Source organism: Octopus bimaculoides, chromosome 8 (genome assembly GCF_046866305.1).
Source record: "Octopus bimaculoides isolate indiv1 chromosome 8, ASM4686630v1, whole genome shotgun sequence".
Lineage (NCBI taxonomy): Eukaryota > Metazoa > Mollusca > Cephalopoda > Octopoda > Octopodidae > Octopus > Octopus bimaculoides.
In genome coordinates, this window is record NC_142935.1 from 99,320,623 (window position 1) to 99,341,711 (window position 21,089).

General features: G+C 35.9%; 1 protein-coding gene across 7 annotated transcripts in view; it reads left to right on the forward strand.

Moving 5' to 3' along the window:
- The window catches only part of LOC106868269 (dystrophin), a 182,946-nt gene that overhangs the window by 117,115 nt on the left and 44,742 nt on the right, over positions 1–21,089 (forward strand). For all 7 annotated transcript variants that reach the window (XM_089356862.1, XM_014913458.3, XM_089356863.1 and 4 more), the window contains one exon: positions 15,387–15,447. In XM_089356862.1, coding sequence (XP_089212988.1) covers positions 15,387–15,447 — 61 coding nt within the window. The remainder of the gene's footprint in view (positions 1–15,386; positions 15,448–21,089) is intronic.

Here is a 21,089-nt window from a genome sequence, read left to right on the forward strand (position 1 = left end):
GTGTGTGTGTGTGTGTGTGGTTGGGGGTGAATGAAGAAAGTGAGAAGTGTAGAGCTATGGGACACTGATATTTATGAAGATAAGTGATAAAGACGGTACAGATGTTACCATTCACAGACGCTGCTTTCTTCTTCTTTACATTAGTTGAGTGATACACGTGTGTTAGCTTCACATGGAGCTCATAACTTCTTCTTTCTTAACAACACATAAATGTTAAAGATTTGATAATTTAGCATGTTATTATTGCATTCGGATTATGTCAATTTCTTTTATTTAACCTTGCCCAGAAAAGCACCGTGTTTTGCACAGTTGATCATACATACCGTTTCCAGAGAAATTGGATCCTTGCTCTTTGTTCTTCTTTGATGCACATTGCTTGTGGAGTGGCTATGCTTACTCTGTAAAGCCAGAAAGGGAAATGGCACAATCAGGCTTAGACTTCCATCATAGGACCACAATAGCACCAACCACAAGAGTACCAACTATAAGCACGCATGCGCAGAAGGCAGTGTGGCAATAATAAAGATATGGTATGGTGAAAGTGCGGATAGTGTTTGACTTACCCTTGTGTGTGTGTTCACCTTTGTGTCTGTGTTTGTCCTCTCAGCACCACTTGGCAACCAGTGTTGGTGTGTTTACATCCCTTGTAACTTAGCAGCGCAGTAAAGGAGACCATTAGAATAAGTACTAGGATTTAAAAAAGAATTAAAGTACTTAGGTTGATTCATTCAACTAAAATTTCATCAAGGCGATGCCCCAGCATGGTCACAGTGTAATAACTAAAAGAAGTAAAACATGAAAGGTAAATACCTGCATGGGTTGGACAGGTATGCTAAAGAGCATATCGCAGCTTGTCATGATTCTTTGTTAACTCCTGTGTGCAGTCCAATATCTTTAAGATATCGTCTCACCATTTCTTTCTACATCTTCTTTCTCTCCAACTGTGTTCCACAATAAGCATACAGCTATCTTCTTGGTTGGTATTTACTGTGTTTACCAATATATTTTCTAATGTATTACAGAAAACTGCTTTTGAATATATATTTTCCTATTTTAGTAAACTCCAAGAGTCTCAAGCAGCCATGTATAAATACTTCTTTTCCAATTTAATTTTATTCTGTTGTTTTCTTTAAGCTTTTTACTGAGATTATAAAGAAATAATGAAGCTACCTAAATCCATTTTACAGCTCTATACTTTCATGTAGTGAATTTTGGACCATTGGTGACAGATAACTCTTTCGTTACCAACCTGGCTGAGACCACCTCTAGCTCTGAATACAAATGTCTTATTTTCATAAGTTTTGAATAAAAATCTTACACCAAACTTTAGTCACAATTTATGTTCCTAACACTAGCTGAATGATATAACTAAGTTATTTTACTAAAATCGTTGTTATATTTAAAGTAATTGAAAGAAACACAGAGCATCTCGAAATAAATACAGTAACGAAAGGGTTAAACTGTGAGTCAAGATTTTAGAATATCTAAAATTGACCAATCAATCTGGTACACTTGCTGTGTTATTAAGTAACTTGGTCAAAATCCTCTGAGTATCATTCTTTAATGAAACTAAGTTTTAATCATTAATACGCTTAAGTGAATGATTGCAAATACTATGGTTTAAAAAAATAAACTCATTTCTCAAAACAACCACCAGCTGTTTGTAACAATTTTATATTCCCCAACAACTAAGCTGCTTTAGCTAATTAATGAGATAGATTAACAAAAATGATAATTAAGAAAAGTATTAATCTCATTGGTCAAAAGTGTTGATTCATGTCGCTTGTAGTGTCTTCATATTCCTGCAAGACAACTAATTTCTCTTTTACTACATGAGCACTAACTACCATAAACAAAATGAGTGAAATGGAGCAATATTATTGTCTGGAATAATCCAAAGGCCTAGTTTTAGGTGAGATGACACTAATGGTGATAATATTTAGGTAAGTAAAGAATTCCTCTTTACCAAATAGGCCTTGATTTCCTTAGGGAATTCCTGTTTCAGTCAACCAAGACAATTCTATAAGTCATCATGATTGTCAGAGCTCCCCTGTCAGTAATTTTGTTAAATTACAGACTGTCACATTAAGTTGACAGCATACAACTACTTTATCGTATCACTACTGCATGCATAAATCTCTGAGAGATTTAGTAATGTATTATTTCTATATATGTATATATATATACTTGAAAATGGATGCGTGGCGTTCGATCATATAATAATATTTCGAAACGTGGAGTAGATAAAACATTATTCTTTAAGTTAGGACTTCCTTCACCAGCGCCAGCACTTCCATTTTCCCATGCTTGTATGGGTCAGAGAGAATTTGCTGAGGTAGATTTTCTACAGCCAGATACCCTTCCTGTTGCCAATCTTCACCTGTTCCCATGTAAGATAATATTTTACCATTGCTAGACATGTTTCTCACAGAAGACTGGAAATGAATAACCTTGCTCATAGCCATCATATGATGCCTACACACGCACACACACACACACACACACACACACACACACACACACACACACACACACACACACACACACACACACACACACACACACACACACACACACACACACACACACACACACATTTTCCATCTACTAAATCTACTCACAAGGCTCTGGCCAGCCTGGAGCTATATTAGAAGACACTTGTTGAAGGTGCTGTTCAGTGGGACTGAACTCAAGATCATATGGTTGGGAAGCAAGCGTCTTAGCCACACAGCCACGCCTCTGCCTCTACTACGGTGATGATATATCATCACAAATTCACAAGAGACAGGAGTGCAGTGATATGATGTCTATACATCCTTCAGCATCATTATTGGATGGCAAATTCCTGCAGACATTAAAATGCAATTCCATATTTTTACAACAATGGTAAAATATGAAGTTACAACCTTTACACCTTTTAAAAGAGAATTAGTGATGCAAATGTTAATGAAATAATGGTTTACAAAAGAACAAGATGGCAGCAGATCGTCTGTCTGTTTGATCTGAGCCTAAACAACAACCACAACCTTTACATCTCACTGATAAAAGCCTCTTCTGATTCATTCCGGTACATCACCATTCCTTAACTTTTACTGGTTCTCATGATGGCTTCTTTTCCTAATGTCTTCTTAACTATAATAATCAGCTTGACTATCAACTGTTTGTTTTGTCTCAATTCTCTTTTAATGGATGTGAAAAATAAATTTGGAAATATCTCTTCAAAAAAAAAACCAAAAAAAAAAAACCAATGTTCTTTAAGCAAACTAACCTCGCTTGATGTAGCTTTAACAGATTATCTTTAACAAATCTTTCATATCCTCTTTTTCACATTTGTGTGTGTGTGTGTGTGTTCTTATGGTTGTCTGTATGTGTTAATATGAATATGTAAGTTATCAAGACTCCATCTCACTGCATCAATGTTCATTCTAATCTCTGATTTAGTGTGTGTGTGTTTGATGGAGGAGGATGAAGGGGGGGGGGGGGACGTTATTGAGATAAAAATAGATATCCTTTCAGATTGCCTTCTGTGAGATAAATGCTATTAATATTAACACACACACCTTGAAACTAGTGATGATACATTTTTCTCATTGGGACTATTTGTGAATTACATGTACACACATATACACACACATAAATTTTGCCAGATCAGATTGGAGCCTTCTGGCTCGCCAGTCCTCAGTCAAACCGTCCAACCCATGCCAGCATGGAAAGCGGACATTAAATGATGATGATTATATATATATATATTGTGTGTGTCTTGTTTTTCATTTGTGTCTTTTATTGTTCGAGAAAATAGTTCATATTCCATGTACTTGTACTTCATACTTTTTTGTTGTACACATTTCATGATGTCCTGTGCCCACATATGCATATATATACGTATAGATGTAAATATGTACATATAATATTATATATGCATATTATTATATGACTGAATGCCATGCATCCTCTTCCAATTAAGTTTTATCTACCTATCATATATATATATATATATATATATATATATATATATATATATACATACCTACATATATGTATGTACATTGCCATGTTGACATTTATTATTGGTGTTCTGATAACAGTAATTTCTTTTGGGTTGGGTTTAATAATAGTAATAACAAGTAGTCTTGATGATTGCAACAAGAAAGATGGAGTGGAAGTGGCAGCCAAGGCACCGGCAGTGGTGATGGTGGTGTAGTACATAACCTTTTTTGTGGTGCTGGAACTGTAGTAGTAGTAGTAGTAGTGTTGGAAACACTGGATAGGTTAAGAACTAACAATAAGCTTCTCACATTGGTGCATAACCTCAATCCAGTGTACAATTTATACTTGTTTTTTTGACCTGTAACTTACAAAAAGAACAAATAAATAAAAAGTTATGATTTGAATTTAGTGGGGGTGGGCACCGAGAAAGCTTCTTGGTGCTCTTACCATTTTTGACTATCTAACCTTTGCATATGATGATGATGATGTCGGAAAATAGTAAAGATAACCGAATCGACCAGTACATGACTGATCTCATTGCTTCCTATACGATCCCTGATGTGGAAGCACTCCCAGATGAGAAAGTAGCCTTAGAGAAGTTTGGTCTCTACATAATCTCTCTCATATAAATGAAGCAAAACAGAAGATTCTGTGATGGTTTTGCTTTTCCCAACAGATTTTGGTGACATAATTCAAATGGAATCTTAAGAATTGAAAACTGAGTCACATGTTCAACTTAAATGTCTCCTCTCCAATTAAATCCTTTCATTGGCACCAGTTGCATTTATAGAGGGGGGGGGTATGTTTTATTGAGTTAATTTCCAGTGTATTACTGGTGGTAGGACAGATGATGGAGCTGGTAGAGTTAGACAGTTAATGGAGGAATTGGCATTTTGTATCCTGCTATCATCACTGTCTTACAAATGGACAGAACACTTCAATCTCAAATGACCCGGTCCTCCTAATTACAAAATAGGAACAACTCTTTGCTCAAAGCAGCCATAGTGTTGTCAGAGTGGCAGGCCATTAGCTTGTAGTTCCAGGTTCAATTCCTTCTGTGCACTTGGAGAAGCAATGGCAAAAAATCACTGCAATGTGGAATCATTCCATGAAGACCAGTTCTTCAGTTTGTTACAGTGAAAAGTGTTATGAGACACTGTAGTGACAATGGTAGAGTTGGTGCCTATTTTATTGGCCATTTAAGGAAAGAAAGACAAAGTCAAGGTCAGACGAGTTTAAAACAAAGAAAGGAGGGACTAAATATCACAAGACATTTTATCTGAAGCTCTTCATTTTGCCATCCCTTTTTTTTTTTTTGCCCCCAAAATAAAGTTTGTCTCACAACCAGAAACTAATGGAGGAGCTTCTACATGGTCATTCAACCTGCTAGAAATAACAACCAAATATTTCAAAATCAAACCTAGTGCAGGACTGGCTGTGTGGTACGTAACTTGCTTACCAACCACGTGGTTCTGGGTTCAGTCCCCCTGCATGCCACTGTGGGCAAGTGTCTTCTATTATAGCCTCGGGCTGGCCAAAGTCTTGTAAGTGGATTTGGTAGACGGAAACTGAAAGAAGCCTGTTGTACATATATATATATATGTGTGTGTGTGTGTGTGTTTGTTTGTTCCCCCCCCCCCCAACATTGCTTAACGTCTGATGCTGGTGTGTTTACGATCCCGTAACTTAGCGGTTCAGCAAAAAGAGACCGATAGAATAAGTACTAGGCTTACAATAAGTCCTGGGGTCAATTTGCTTGACTAAAAGGTGGTGCTCCAGCATGGCCACAGTCAAATGACTGAAACAAATAAAACAAAATTTAATAATGCATTTGATAATTTACTTAGATAAATGCACTGTCTTCGTCATTTAACATCCTTTTTTTTTCTCTGCTGGGTTTGAGAAGAACAAACAAGCCAAGGGGTTTTATCTTTGTCTGCTTTGGCATGGCTTCTACAGCTGGATGTCTTTTCTAACACCAACCACTTAATTACTGGGTGTTGTTTATGTGGTATCAGCACCAGTGAAGTCACCAAGTACCCACAAGACCCCCCCCCCCCAGCTCAACTGAGTTGGGTATAGACTGGAGGGACCAGAAACTATCTGGAAAAAAACAAATGGATGCTCACAGCTGGAGCACCCTGTTCATAGTGCTGCTCGGTGACAGCTGACCTGGGGCTAAACAACAAAATAGAAAAAAATCATTTTTTTTTCTCTTCTTTTTTTAAGTGGGTGGGTTTATGGATTACGAAATCTGTCATCGTACAACATGGCATCTGCTTTGCTGGGCACCAACTTCTTCACAACTTGTTACTAAACCATTTAGAGTTCTAAGTGTTTTTATGTACATTATTAGACCCCAGCAGGAAATAGACATAAATCTGAATTTGCTTTGACAACTTCCTGTCTAAAAAAAAATGCATGCCACAAGCGATTCGGTTTGTTGCCAGTTTGAAGAAACCATATCTACTTCTGCTATTTGTCAAACAGTTTTTGCTTTCTGCTAACTGGCCATACCAGAATATTCTTGCTTGGGCAAATCTCTCTCTCTCATGGCAAATATTTTGCATATAAACAGAACATTAACGCAAATATAAAAGAGTATCAGGAAACACAAATTCACTTAACATCTTTTATATTTGCTTGGAGTCCACTCTTTTACTTTCAATGCAAAGTTTATTTAAGCAATTTTTTTAATAATATATATCTAAAGATGTGCATTTGGGTGTTGAAACAAGAAAAAGAAGAGAAAAAAACATTTAATATGTGCAGATTGTCTTTCAAAGCTGAAGTTTCACTGTCACTGCTCAGTTCCATCATTATGTAAGAGGAGGCGGAGGAGGAGGTGGTGGTGGTGGTGTGTTTTAGTATATTGAACGGTCTAGGTTTAAATAAATATCCAAACCAGTTCCTGTAGAGGAGCAATTTTTAATAAAATGGTTCTATTAGTGTGTATTTGCCAGTCCAGAGATTGAGGGCATTTAAAATGGCAGGTTTGTTTGATTTAATCACAAAAGGTTTTTCTCTTAACTGAAAAACAAGCAAAAAGAAAATCACTAATTGGTTTAGAAACCTGTTATACCAATCAATATTTTATTGTTTTGTATGGCTCTGCAGAGTTGATTCCATCAATGCTATCCTTCTCTACCACAAGCATAAGCTCCTGCACTCGTGTAGGTCTTCATGTTCCTCGACCAAGTGTTCATATCATATACAAACTGTTGTATCGACTCAACGTTACTTGCCTGAGATTTCCTGTATGTTTTAAGAAGCCATTTTCTTATAGTTGGCACAAAATATTTGAAAACTGTAGGTGATATTAATCATCATCATCATCATCATCATCTTTTAACGTCCGTTGTCCATGCTGGCATGGGTTGGACAGTTTGACCAGGGCTGGCACACTGGAAGGCTGCACCAGATTCCAATCTGATTTGGCATGGTTTTCTATGGTTGGATGCCCTTCCTAATGCCAACCACTCCAATAGTGTAATAGGTGCTTTTACATCCCACTGGCACAGTTGGAAGGGAATGAGGGGTGGGAGGGGTCACCTGTGTAAAAAATGGGTGCTATTGGATGTGGCAGCAAATCATTGATGTCTGATGTTAGAAGCTTCTCTTTTTTTAGTTCCACATGTCCAGGTAACAATGTAATGAGCATCTGTAAGGATGATGTTGATACTTGGAAGTGAAGAGACCTGTTTTGAATAACTTGTTATAATGATTACATTTATGTAAAAAAAAATGATGCTGATGATGGGGAAAGTGAAGTAATTTTTCTATAAAATTTGTTGGACTTACACACACGCACGCACACACACGCACACACACACACACACACACACACACACACACACACACACACACACACACACACACATTGGCATCTGCTGGAAGAATATATGGTTTTAGTTTTAGAGCTTGTTAAAGTTAGAGGTCTGCATGTTTCTCTTCAAATGGGATAAACAAAAAAAAAGGTGAGCCTTTCTATGCAGGCACCTGGTCAATTAAATGGCTAATTGTAGACACTATTCATTATTTCTGTAAAGTCTACTGAAGAAAATGCTAAGAGATCAATTTATCTCAAAAACATCTGCATTTTTAAGGGCCTTGAATTTATTTTTATTTTTTAATTATCTGACATCTAGACAGCATATATTCTACATCAAAAGCTACACATCCGTACCATTTTACCATGTTTTTCAGATTCCACTAAACGTTCAGTTTTTTTTTTTTTTTTTTCTCAGATGTTAACAAAGTTATTAGGTTAAGAATACAGTCTAATCATTTAATTGCTAAAAGACTTGTCTTTATAAAAACATTTTGTTCTACAAACACCATTTTACATGTTCTTCCTATACAACTGTTTTGATTAACTTGCAGGTTTTTCTGTTATTTTTTTCCTTTTTTCTTTTTGCATTTTTGTTTTTGTTTTTTGTGTGTTGGTGGTTGATAAGCTAAAATAGAAATATGATTCATTACGGTCAATAAAGCCAGTGTTCCACATTTGGTATTGCTTAGAAACAAACTTGCCAGACAGGTACTACTTTGTTTTTCTTCGTATTTATGAAATTCTGGCAAAAAAAAAAAAAAAAAAAAAAAGTTGGTTATTCAACCCATCAGAAATGTTAATTGAGAGAGAGACAGAAAGAGTGTGTGTGTGTGTGATTTTGAGTAAACTAACAAATTAAGTCCAATATCGCACAACCTAGTTAATCTTTAATTAGATGTGTGGGAACAATCAAGGGTTCCTAGATCCTCCTTAGACCAATAAATTACTTGGTATCAACAGTTAAATCTGCCAACATCCCATCATTTCTTCTCTAATGAATGACCTAACTTAAAACTGGTGTCGACCATGTTCGGTTGGTGCTTTTTATGTGCCACTGGTACAGGGAGCCACGGACAGTCCACACTCATCCTTCGTTAACAACTCAATGACAGCACAATGATTCTGCTTTGAATCCATTATTTGCCAGCAAAAAAAAAAAAAGAACAGGAAAAAATGTTACTCTAAGGAATAATTTTCCAACATGTGAAGAATGGATAACCTATATCAGTTAATAAGAAAGGTTATGCATATTTTTGCACTCTGTGTGTGAGTTTTTGACTTGCATTCCATTGTATGGAATGCAAGTCAAATTGTTTAAGGCATCTTTTAAAATATAATTTTCTTTTCTCTTATATAGTTACATTTGTTTCTGTTTTTTTTTCCTTTTTTACTTCATCCCTCACCACCACCATTGTTTTTCCCCCCTCCTCTCATTCTGTATCCTTATTGTCATTTTTTCACTTCAAGCTGCTTCTTAACTCCTATTTACTTTGTTCTGCACTCTTAAACACTAAAAAAAAACAAAAAAGTCATGTGCTGCACCTAAATGTACCCATTCCAGTGATGATAATGAATAGCTAGCACCTCTCTCTCTCCTTCTGTCTCTCTCTCCTCCTCCTCTCTCTCTCCCTTCCTCTCTCTCACACACACACACACACACGCAAGTACAAGATCTTAAGCACATATGTCAGTGTCGTTGTTTTCTTAGAAGGATGGGTAAACTTTTCCTCTCCATCTCACCTTTAAAGATGTTTATTTGGTTTTCAGGTGGCAGGAATGAGGTGTTTGGGTGTAGATTCAGCCACACCTGAGCTGAAAACCTACTCTCTCTAAATTTGATTAATCTAACCCCCCCCCCCCCCCGCCCTGCTCCATTGTTGAATGCCTTCCCTGACACTCCAATCTGGGTTGTAATAATAGGGCGCTTGTCTTCTTTATTTATTTCTTTACTACTCTAAAACCAATTTAGCTTTCTTTCTTTTTTTGTATTTTTATCACAAAAATCTGTTATTTATACAAGTAAGCCAAACAGAAAAAAAGGTCAAAGTGTCCTGTTTCTAGAGAGTTCTGCTGTTTGGTGTTTAAAGGTTTGTCTTTGTTTATTCCTTTCAATCTGAAACTGGTACAAAGAAACAGCATTGTTTTCTTTCTGCCACACTTATAGAAGATTTGGGAAATAGTTCAGTGTTTCTATTGTAATGAATAGCAATGCCTTGTGGGGGGGGGGGCATAAACATACCTGGGGCACAGGGAAGGGTAAGGATCTCTTTTCCAGGTGTCATACAAAAGGATTTCTCAGAATTGTTGATAAAAGAGAAGATAAACAGACAGTTGGGCCCTTTCACTGGTAACCTCAGCCCCCTCCTAATTTTCCCATCAAAGTTTGATGCTTATCCACCAACAGATTTTATCTCTTTTTAGCAAGGGGGTGGGGAGTATCTTTCAGTTTATATCAGACAAATATTTGGAGGTTTTTTGGGGTTTTTTTTTTTTTTTGACCAGATTGTTTTTTTTCCATCTTTTCTCCTCTTTGTTCTTTCGATTCTTCCCATTGTTCTTCCCATTCTTAGATCAACAATACTGCATGCACATCTTTTGATTCCATATTACTATTACCTGCCTCTCGCTATCACCATCAAATAAATGGAGGAATTGTCTTATCCTTCAGTAGTTCTGTTACATCCTCCCAGAGTTGATAAAATAAGAACCGGTCATACATGGATTCTTGATTGATTCCAATCAGTTAAACTTCCCCCCCCCCCCCCCCGCTAAAATTTGTGCTTTTGTTTCTCAGGAATTATAATTGTAATCAACATTGTCGTTAATCCTTCGTTTACCCCCCACCCATTCCCCACAAGGGGTGGGGAGCTTCAGCCTCAATTTCCATTGTCCCTCTTTGCACCTGGCTCCCTCTTGCTATGTTCAGTGATCCTCCAGATAATGTTACTCTTACTTAAATATGGTGTCATGTTGCTGTTGTATGCATAACAAAACTGGTTTCAAAACTGTGCTCTGACACCTGTGTTGTATAACCTTCTACACATGTATAATAATAATAATAATTAATTAATTTGTTTTATTGGCCACAAGGGCTAATATCAATTAAAAACATGTATAATAAATGCCCTGATGCAGTAACAGGCAGTGGCTCTCGTGGCTTCTGATCTTAATTGATTGGAAGTGTTATCATGTACATTGTTTTGTCCTGGTATAAAAGATGGGCTACAGCAAATATTCTGCTCAATACCACAGATTTGCTTGTCAGTTGTTTGACCGTAACCAGTTGAGCATGTCCCTTGGTGGCTGACGATATGTGCATCTCTGATCATGAGCAGAAATAGTGGGGGAACATCATAGCCATGTGTTGAGAGAAATTCTTTGGGGTTTGGACAATTAACCTTTGGATACATAGGTTTCGTTCAACATCCTTAAACGAACCTTATTCATTATTATTGTTGATTTATGAATTATTTTCTTTCATTAATTTTTTTCTAATTTAAACAATTATTTTTCCGCATTATTTTTGTTGGGTTATCGACTAGCTTACCTTAACCCTTTCATTACCGTATTTCTGTTGAGATGCTCCATGTTTCTTTCAATTACTTTAAATATAACAAAGAATTTAGTAAAATAACTTCGTTATCATTAAGCTAGTGTCAGGAACATAAATTGTGACTAAGGTTTGGTGGAAGATTTTAATTCAAAACTTATGAAAACAAGACAGTTGTACTCAGAGCCAGAGCCGGTTTCAGCCAGGCTGGTAACGAAAGGGTTAAAGCTTCTAGTCTACCAAGTTGATATCTCTAATTCATGTAAAATTTACAAATGAATAACAAATGAATTTGCACAATGTGTTTGTGTGTGAGAATCTAGTTTAATATTTATATTAAATCTGTTTGAAATATGAAATATGTACGATCCTTTTTTTACTTCTGTAATAAAAATAATCAAAAAAGGAAAGAAAATTGCTTGCAATTATTACTTTATTAGTTTCCTATTTGGTTCGTGTTTTCAAGACCTACTTATGTCCGGTAGTAACTATGTTACTAACTGATGGAATAAGTACTTACTAAAAGCTCATTATCAATTAAATGCTTGAGGCAGCCAGTTGCTATGGTTGTAACTAGTTTTGTAACTACACCTTTCCTGTCTTTTGACTTTCTGTGGGTGTGTCATAATTAGTAAATCTGCATTCAGATGTTTCATAAAGAAACTCTTTTTTCCATTCATAGACTTTGTCAGAAACTAACCGTTTGTAGATGATCAGTGAGCCGTAGAAAGAGAAAATGGGTTGATTTGTAGAAAGTTTCAAGTTGTGTAATAAAATACAACAACAGGTTAGAAAGTACAATGAGAATCAGAGTGGTTATGAAATGTTCCATTTTCATTTTATATATCATCATCATCATCATAATCCACTTTTCCCTTTCACATAGGTTAGATAGAGTTTATTGAGGTTAATTTTTTTTCTACAGCCAGATGCGTTTCCTGTCAGATATATATATATATATATATATATATATATATATATCATCACCATCATTTAACGTCCATTTTCCATGCTGGCATGGGTTGGACAGTTTGACTGGGGTCTGAGAAGCCAGGAGGCTGCACCAGGCTCCACTCTGATCTGGCAGTGTTTCTACAGCTGGATGGTCTTCCTAACACTAACCACTCAGAGAGTGTAGTGGGTGCTTTTTACATGCCACTGGCACAGGGGCCAGAGGGGGCTGGCATTGACCACGATCGGTTGGTGCTTTTTACATGCCACCAGCTACAATTTCCATTTGATTTTGATGTACTTAACTCAATAGGTCTCCTCAAGCATGGCATGTCGCCCTACGATCCAAGGTACTTTTGAGTGGGCCGGTTATGCGACACTGGTGTACGTTACAGCTTTGAACTCACTTTATTTGCTGGGTTTTCTCAGTCACAGCATATCTCCAGAGGTCTTGATAGATATATATATATACATATACATATTAGACAAAATGAGATAACAAAGCCAAGGCTAATATATATATATGCATGGTAATACAAGACCTACATTAGACTCCTCACTTGTATCAATATCGAACCAAGAGTTTAACTATGGTCTCTTCACAGCACTTACTTAGCGTTACCTGCCATTCTTTGGGTCTTCTAGATACCAATACCTCTCATACCCTCGCTACACACACACACACACACACACACACACACATACTGAGGTTTTTTTATTCTTCTGACAAATATAAGAAACAGAAAAGGACAAGTGTTTTAAGTTGCTCTCAATCAAAAAAAAAAAATTTTTTTTTAAATGAAGCCCAATCTTATCAATGTAATCGTGTTAAATAAATTAAACTATATTGAACAGATGTTAGTTTACTGATAAACATTTCATTTCAAAGAGAAAATCCTGGTCCATTGAGTTTTTTTTTTTTTTTTTAATAAAAACTATAAATCAGTGACTGTATAGAATCTCCAGTGAAGTAATTTTGCCATAAGTTCATTGATTTATTCTTGATTTATGAGATTATGGCAAACCATTGCCAGATCTCCAAAAATGCTTTTTTTTTTTTTTTTTTTTTTTTTAAATATTACACTTTTTACATTTGCCTTGGCATTTAATTTAAGAAAATACTTATTTAAGAAGATTAAAATGGTAAATGTTGTAGCATTTGTGCTTAATTTCCTCTCCCTCTCTCTAAGATTCTTTCTGGTGGAATGAGTCCATTCTTCTTCACTAAATCATCCAAATGTTGACTGCACCATTTCAACAGTTTGACATTTAGATGTAATTGAATATGTCTGGGTTTGTACTTCCACTGTAGACCTACCACTCATTCTCACGCACGCACGCACACACACACACACACACACACACACACACACATTTACGTGATAGTAGATCGCAACTTTATGGAAGCATCAATTCCTACCAATTTAGTTGCTAATGTTATTCTACATTGTAAGGTTGAATTGAAAATCCTTATAAAACTTCCAAAGCTAATTGACATATGCTAATTACTTCATATTCTCTATCCCTTTCGTATTCACACAATATATTCAATGTATTCATAGATAAAAAATACACACGTGTAGTGTAATTACTAGCCTCCTAGTCACAAGTTCAATTCTAGGTGCATCTACTTTGATGTAATTAACTTAAACCCACAGAACAACTATCTAACAATGCTCTGAAATGTCTTTACAATGAGACACATACCTGTCTTCATTCAGTGTCTTATTTATGTCTTCAATTCTGTTAGCATAAAATGCTATGAAAAATTATTTGAGTAGTGGAATATATTCTATCTTTTGTAAATTTACCAGTTTACTATTGAGTAGAGAATACTACTCGACATCAAATCTCTCTCTCTTTCTCTCTCTCTCTCTCTCTCTCTCTCTCTGTATGTATGTATGTATGTATGTATGTATGTATCTATCTAAATAGTATTGCATAATGCACCTAATCACTTAACATGTTATTTGTTTAACCCTCAGTATTTAAGCTATGATTGACCAGAAGTCATTCTTTTTTTTTTTTGTAAACCATGCAGAGTGGGATCTAAAGAAAACTTCACTACTACTTGCATAGAAGCTCCGTTTTTTTTTTTTTTTTTGTTTTTTTTTCCACGATTAATCTCTGTAAATTATTTTCAGTGCTACTGGAACAGCTTACTTCCATATATTGCCTTACTGAACTTTTCCATCTGTAAACTTTTTCGTTAATGTCTGGCTTTTAGCCTCCTCTGTTATTATAAAATGTTTCGTTAGTGGAATGTTTTACCCAATCTATGTCACCATTCACATGGAAAACCTATTTTAAGTTTTAGACCAACATTGTCTTCTTTATATTTTATTATATTATTTATCTTGTGTTCTTTTTATTTTATTTTGGCTTTCATTCAGACTCATTCAAAGCAAAATATTTCATAGCTGGGGCTGGTGCCCCCTGACTGGTTCCCGTGCCAGTGGCACGTAAAAAGCACCAACCGATCGTGACCGATGCCAGTACCCCCCTGACTGGCTCATGTGCCGGTGGCACGTAAAAAGCACCGTCCGAATGTTCATTGCCAGGCCAGCCTTGCTGGCTCCTGTGCCGGTGGCATGTAAAAAGCACCCACTACACTCTCTAAGTGGTTGGCATTAGGAAGGGCACCCAGCTGTAGAAACCATGTCAAGTAAGACTGGAGCCTGGTGCAGCTGCTGGCTCTCCAAATCTCAGCCAAACCGTCCAACCCATGCCAGCATGGAAAATGGATGTTAAACAATGATGTCGATGACAAGGCGGAGCACATGGTATAATTACAAGAAAGATTTCAGCTTGCAGTACCAACTACTCTTTTGATAAAACTCTAATTTACAGCCAAGTGACATGTGCTGAAAGCTTTCTCTTTCATTTCATTTCATTCTTTCCAAAAAAAGAATCAGAATTCTTTCATGTTTCAAGCTTTACCTCAATCGGAATATTACCTTCTTTCCCCTGTTTCCTGTGTAGAGAATTTTATAATTTAGGAAAGAATCTTTATTCTTCTGCTATTATATTTCAAACTATCCTTGTTTTTATTCTTTCCTGTTACAGAAAGAATGACAAATGGCTGGGAAAAGATGGAAACTTCCAATCGTATCCCCTACTATCTCAGGTAAGTTATTAAAATATTTATTTGGAATGCAGCTTTATATAGTGTCAGGGATATATTTACTTGTTGGTTCCAACTACTTGTAAGGTGTGGCAACTCATTTAAAATTACCAAGTGTTTTAATACAGTTCTATATTTAAGAGATGAGGAATTATTTACATTATTTACATTTGACGGATATTTGTCCTCATCTTGTTTGTTGTTAACACGTTTCAGCTGATATACCCTCCAGCCTTCATCAGGTGTCTTGGGGAAATATGCCCACGGGCATATGGCATAGTGGTTAAGAGCGCAGGCTACTAACTCCAAGATTACAAGTTCAATTCCAGGCAGTGACCTGAATAATAATAATAATAATAGCATCGAAAAATACCTTAGGAATGAGAACTGAGGTTCGAAATTTCCCCAAGACACCTGATGAAGGTTGGCGGGTATATCAGCCGAAACATTGTGTGAACAACAAACAAGATGAGGACAAATATCCGTCAAATGTAAATAATGTAAATACCGAGTGTTTTGTTTGTTCCAACGAATATGGATAGCACTAAGAAGGAATGGTGTCCACAAAGTTTGGTTTGCCCAAGTATGGAGACAGTCTTCAGTGGTCATTCTTTAAGACTTAATGAATTAATCATAGGTTAGGAGACTCTGGCTCCAACATACACACAGGCATAATTATTGACTTTCTTCATGTGTGTGTATTTTACTTTTTCAAAATGTGTGAATATTCCCTCAACAAATACTCGCTAATATATATATATATATATATATATATATATATATATATATATATAGGAAAATGAAGAATAAGGCAGAAGGCTAAACTGGAAGCATATTTTAATAAAGATTTCTAACCGGCTTTCATTGCGAAGCAAATTTTCAAGAAGGAGAATGAAAATGTTTTTTACAAAGAAATACAAAATGAAGAAAATAATATATAAAAAAATAAATATACCAATACATTATATTGTCTTTGAGCTTTTGAAGTTCAATGGTAATTCATGTATATAATGGTTGGAAAAATAAGGATGCATGGGAATTGAGAGTTGTGTTAGGTTTAAAAAAAGGGTTAAAAGTTTGTGTTAAGCAGGAAGTGTGGTGTCAAAACAGGAAGTGTGTGTAAGGGGAGACAGATGTTTTTAGTTGGAGTAATGAACTCTTTTTCAACAGGAAGTTTGTCTCTCCCCTTACACACACTTCCTGCTTAACACAAACTTTTAACCCTTCTTTTAAACCTAACACAACTCTCAACTCTCATGCATCCTTATTTTTCCAACCATTATATACATGAATTACCATTGAACTTCAAAAGCTCAAAGACAATATAATGTATTGGTTTAGTTATTTTTTTATATATTATTTTCTTCATTTTGTACTTCTTTGTAAAAAACATTTTCATTCTCCTTCTTGAAAATTTGCCGGTTAGAAATCTTTATTAAAATAAGCTTCCAGTTTAGCATTCTGCCTTATTCTTCATTTTCCTATTATTTCTCCACGTGCGGTTAACACACCCCCACTATTTACTGACTTATATATATATATATATATATATATATATATATACACACACACACACACACACACACACACACACACACACACACACACACACACACACACACACACACATATCCCATATGCATTCGTTCATCATACAAATATGCTTTGGTTAATGGCTTGGCTGATGTAATTAAGTAAATAAGATTAATTTAGTACTTAGTTAAATTGACTAAGCGATGTATTGTTCTCCAGCTCCATATAATTAGCATCATTATTAGTTTAATAACCATTTCAATCTATCTCCCTGTTCTGTCATGAATGCATTAACTCTTATTATTATTACTACTACTATTACTATTATTGTCATCGTCGTTGTCCCCAAAACAATTTACAAAAACTCTATCACCTCTGTTAAAAGACAGTTAACCTTGTTTATTATGGAATGTGGGGTTGGGTTTTTTTTTTTATGTTGCTCTTCAAGTATTCTTTAACTATTTATCATTTTAAGCCACCCATATCAGGCCCTAATATTCTATCTGTTTTATGTTCATACTGGCTAGATCTAGCTTCTCACTCTTAGCCTACAATGTCTTTCTAAAAATAAACATTCACGTCACTAAAATCTCAAAGCTATGAAATAATGCAGGATTAATTCAAAACAATGAATAAATAAGCATTGCATTTGACAGAGTAATTTGAATTCTAAAGGGTTAAACTGATGTTTTCTGTTTTTTTTTTTTTTTTTTTTTTTTTTCATATTTTATTTTAGTCTTGGTGGCTGTTTCCTCTTCCAGAAAGATATTTAGTTCTTTGTATAAACTACCAAATTTGATGGCATAAAAGACACAAGCATATTAGAAGATGCACCCCAATTTCAATAGCACATATTGGGGGGGGGGGGGTTAGTGCATTAAAGCAAGGACAAAATTAGCTTATGGGAGACCCATCTGTGCATTTGAGACCTGAGATGATCATGGGTTTTTTTTTTTTTGTTTTCTTTTTAAACATTTTTTGGAGAAGAGACATGTTTTGTGGGGGTGAAACCTGATTCTTGTAGACTTAAAGATCTCATTGGATTGCTGTATATTTATTAGTTGTTGTTTCTTTTAACAATCAACATTAAACAACTTCTGTCTAACACTCAAAGAATCATTGTTCTGTTTATATTCACGAACTGAAAAGATTCTTATCAATGACGTCCCTTTATCGAATGTAGGTGTTCGTCTTTATTGAAAATAAGATCACGTGGAATACACACAGGATGGACCACAGTAAAGCTTTGTTACCAGTGAACCAAATATTCAGTGACATATATAATGTTTTCAGAGCAACTCAGCGTGGTGGAGCCCATCCTCCTCATATAATTTCATAAAGCATGTGTAGATTAACGAGTGGGGGGGTGTTTTGTTGTGTGTGTGTTTTCATAAAATATACACTTCTCATGGGGCAAATGTGTTACTCAATACCATATTTGATGGCATATAAAATGCACTCTCCCACCCAAAGTCACCTCAGGTCGTGTATGTGAAGTTGGGGCTTCCGTAAGCTTTCTTGCATTAAAAACTTCTCTTCTTTTTACCCCTCCCCCCTTCCTTAAATATGTTCTGCAAAAATTGTGGTACATCTAATAAGCACATGCATGTTTTATGCCATCAAATACAGAAATTCATATGTTGGTGTGTTGTTTATTCAATAGGAAGTTTTATGATTTATTAAGACAACCTCTAAAGATTTTAGCTTGTCAGAGTCCACCTGCAAGCAAGTGGAACGCTTGTCAATTGTACTATGTTCCCACTATTTACAATGGTAAGGTGTTCCTACTCTGTGGCATCTACTTACAACTAGAGAGAGACTGTGGACTATTTGAGAATAGGTTCTCTTAACCATAATACCAGTGTCACACAAATGGCACCTGTGCTGGTGGCACATAAAATCACCCATTACACTCTGTAAAGTGGTTGGCATTAGGAAGGGCATCCAGCCATAGAAACCATGCCTTGGTCAAACTGTCCAACCCATGCCAGCATGGACAACGGGCACTAAATGATGATGAACCTAATACATGTGATGGGATATGAACTAGTGACCTCTTGGTTGACAAACCAAGCCAATTATACTTTTATTGTATGTATCATAAATACATGGTGGTGGTTGTTGTAGTTGTAGTGGTAGTAGTATGCGCTGTAACAAAATGTCACTGCATCCATAATTTGTTAGTGATTCCCTACTCCTGGCAGATGACCCCTTTGCACCACCCAAGTGACAACCCTCCAACTTATGGGTCTGTTTTTGGTAGTCGTTGTTGGTAAGGGTTTTACGAGGTCAGAGTGCAAATCCCGCCTCAGCCCCTTTTAGTCACCTTTTAAGACATGCAGAGGAAACACTGGGGTCTATTCTTTGACATGCTGATTGCCATTCAGCACCTGTATGGAATACAAGTTATTTAGTTTTAAGTAATGCCTCATGGGAATTAGCTAAAACCCCCACCTGTGAAGTGACAAAAGGCTTTTAGTTGTTTGAATAGAGAAGTCTTGTCAATGATTATAAGTGAAGCATGAATATATAACCAAGGCTGAGATGCCGTGCTGTACATTGTGTATAAATGGAATTCAAAAGGAAATAACTTTTATAGACCACATTTCCATAGTAATTCAATTAAAAAAGAACAATCTGCATGGTTTGTTAGATTGTTATTTATATATTTTTTTTTTTTATGGGAAAGAAAATACTGCTCTAAATCAATTCTCTCTCTCTCTCTCTCTCTCCCCCTCTCTCTCTCTCTCTCTCTCTCTCTCTCTCTCCCTCTCTCTTTCTCTCTTTCTCTCTTTCTCTCTCTCTCTCTTTCTCTCTCTCTCTCTCTCTCTCTCTCTCTCTCTCTCTCTCTCTCTCTCTACATATATAATTTTTTATATACCATCCAACCCATGCCAGCATGGAAAACAGACGTTAAATGATGATGATGATATATATATATATATATATATGTCAAGATGGATTTTTATGTATTCTTCCCACTTGGATTTTAAATGTTGCCACAATTATAATATGTCCATTCTACTGTAATTTTTCTACATTTTCGTGCAGCTGAAGATTGTTCTGCATATTGCATTTAATGTAATGCTCGCATTACTTAAATAAATGGAGTAGCATGAAACGTGCGTACTGCAATCATCTTTAAAATCCGTGTTGCTTATTTTGATTTTTTGATATATATATATATACATATATATATATATATATATATATATATATATATATATATACATATATATATATATATATTCCTCTATTTGACTATCCCTTTCTCCCCCTCCCCTTCCTATTCCCTTTTACATCCTTCTTCCTGACCAAATCTCTCCTCTTTTTCTTCTAAATATTCTTTATATTTATTTCAAGAAATACCCTTCCATAATTATTTTCTCTTTTTATCCTCCCCCGTCCTCTCTCTCTCCCTCCCCCTCCGCACCTCTTTTCTCACCCTTTCCTTTTCTCCTCTCTTCCACAGACACACACACATTCTCTAACCTTTCATTTTGTTTCTATGACTGTAAATCAAAGTATCTTTCTATCCTCATCTTCCTTGAATGTCTAGAAACGTACCCTTCACTCACATACGCAACAGACACAGAACCACTTTCCTACGCATCCGCACTAACACATGCTTTTAATCACCTGCATCGCATACTTAATATCACACACACAAACTTGTACGCTTTCATTCGTTTACATCTACTCTTCTTCATTACACACACACACACACACACACATATGCACCCTCCCACATAAATACATACATACATACACGTACACAAATGTGTTTATACACATCCATGCAGGTGATGCGCACTTCCACACACACTATCTTCACTCAGCATCCTTATATTTCAAGATGTCTTCAATGAGGTTGTGTATGTATTATAATGCACACCACCACCACCACCACCAAGGAAAGAGAAAGAAAAGAAGACGGATTAAATGGAAATTAAAATAACTTTTGGCAATGATTAGAACATAAATATAGCATGCAACAGTGCTCAATGATAATGGTTTCTGACATTGGTACCTGGGTACAAATATAGAGGGAGGTGGGTACAGTAAGTTGAATCGATCCCTCAGTCTATAACTGGTACACATTTTGTGAACCC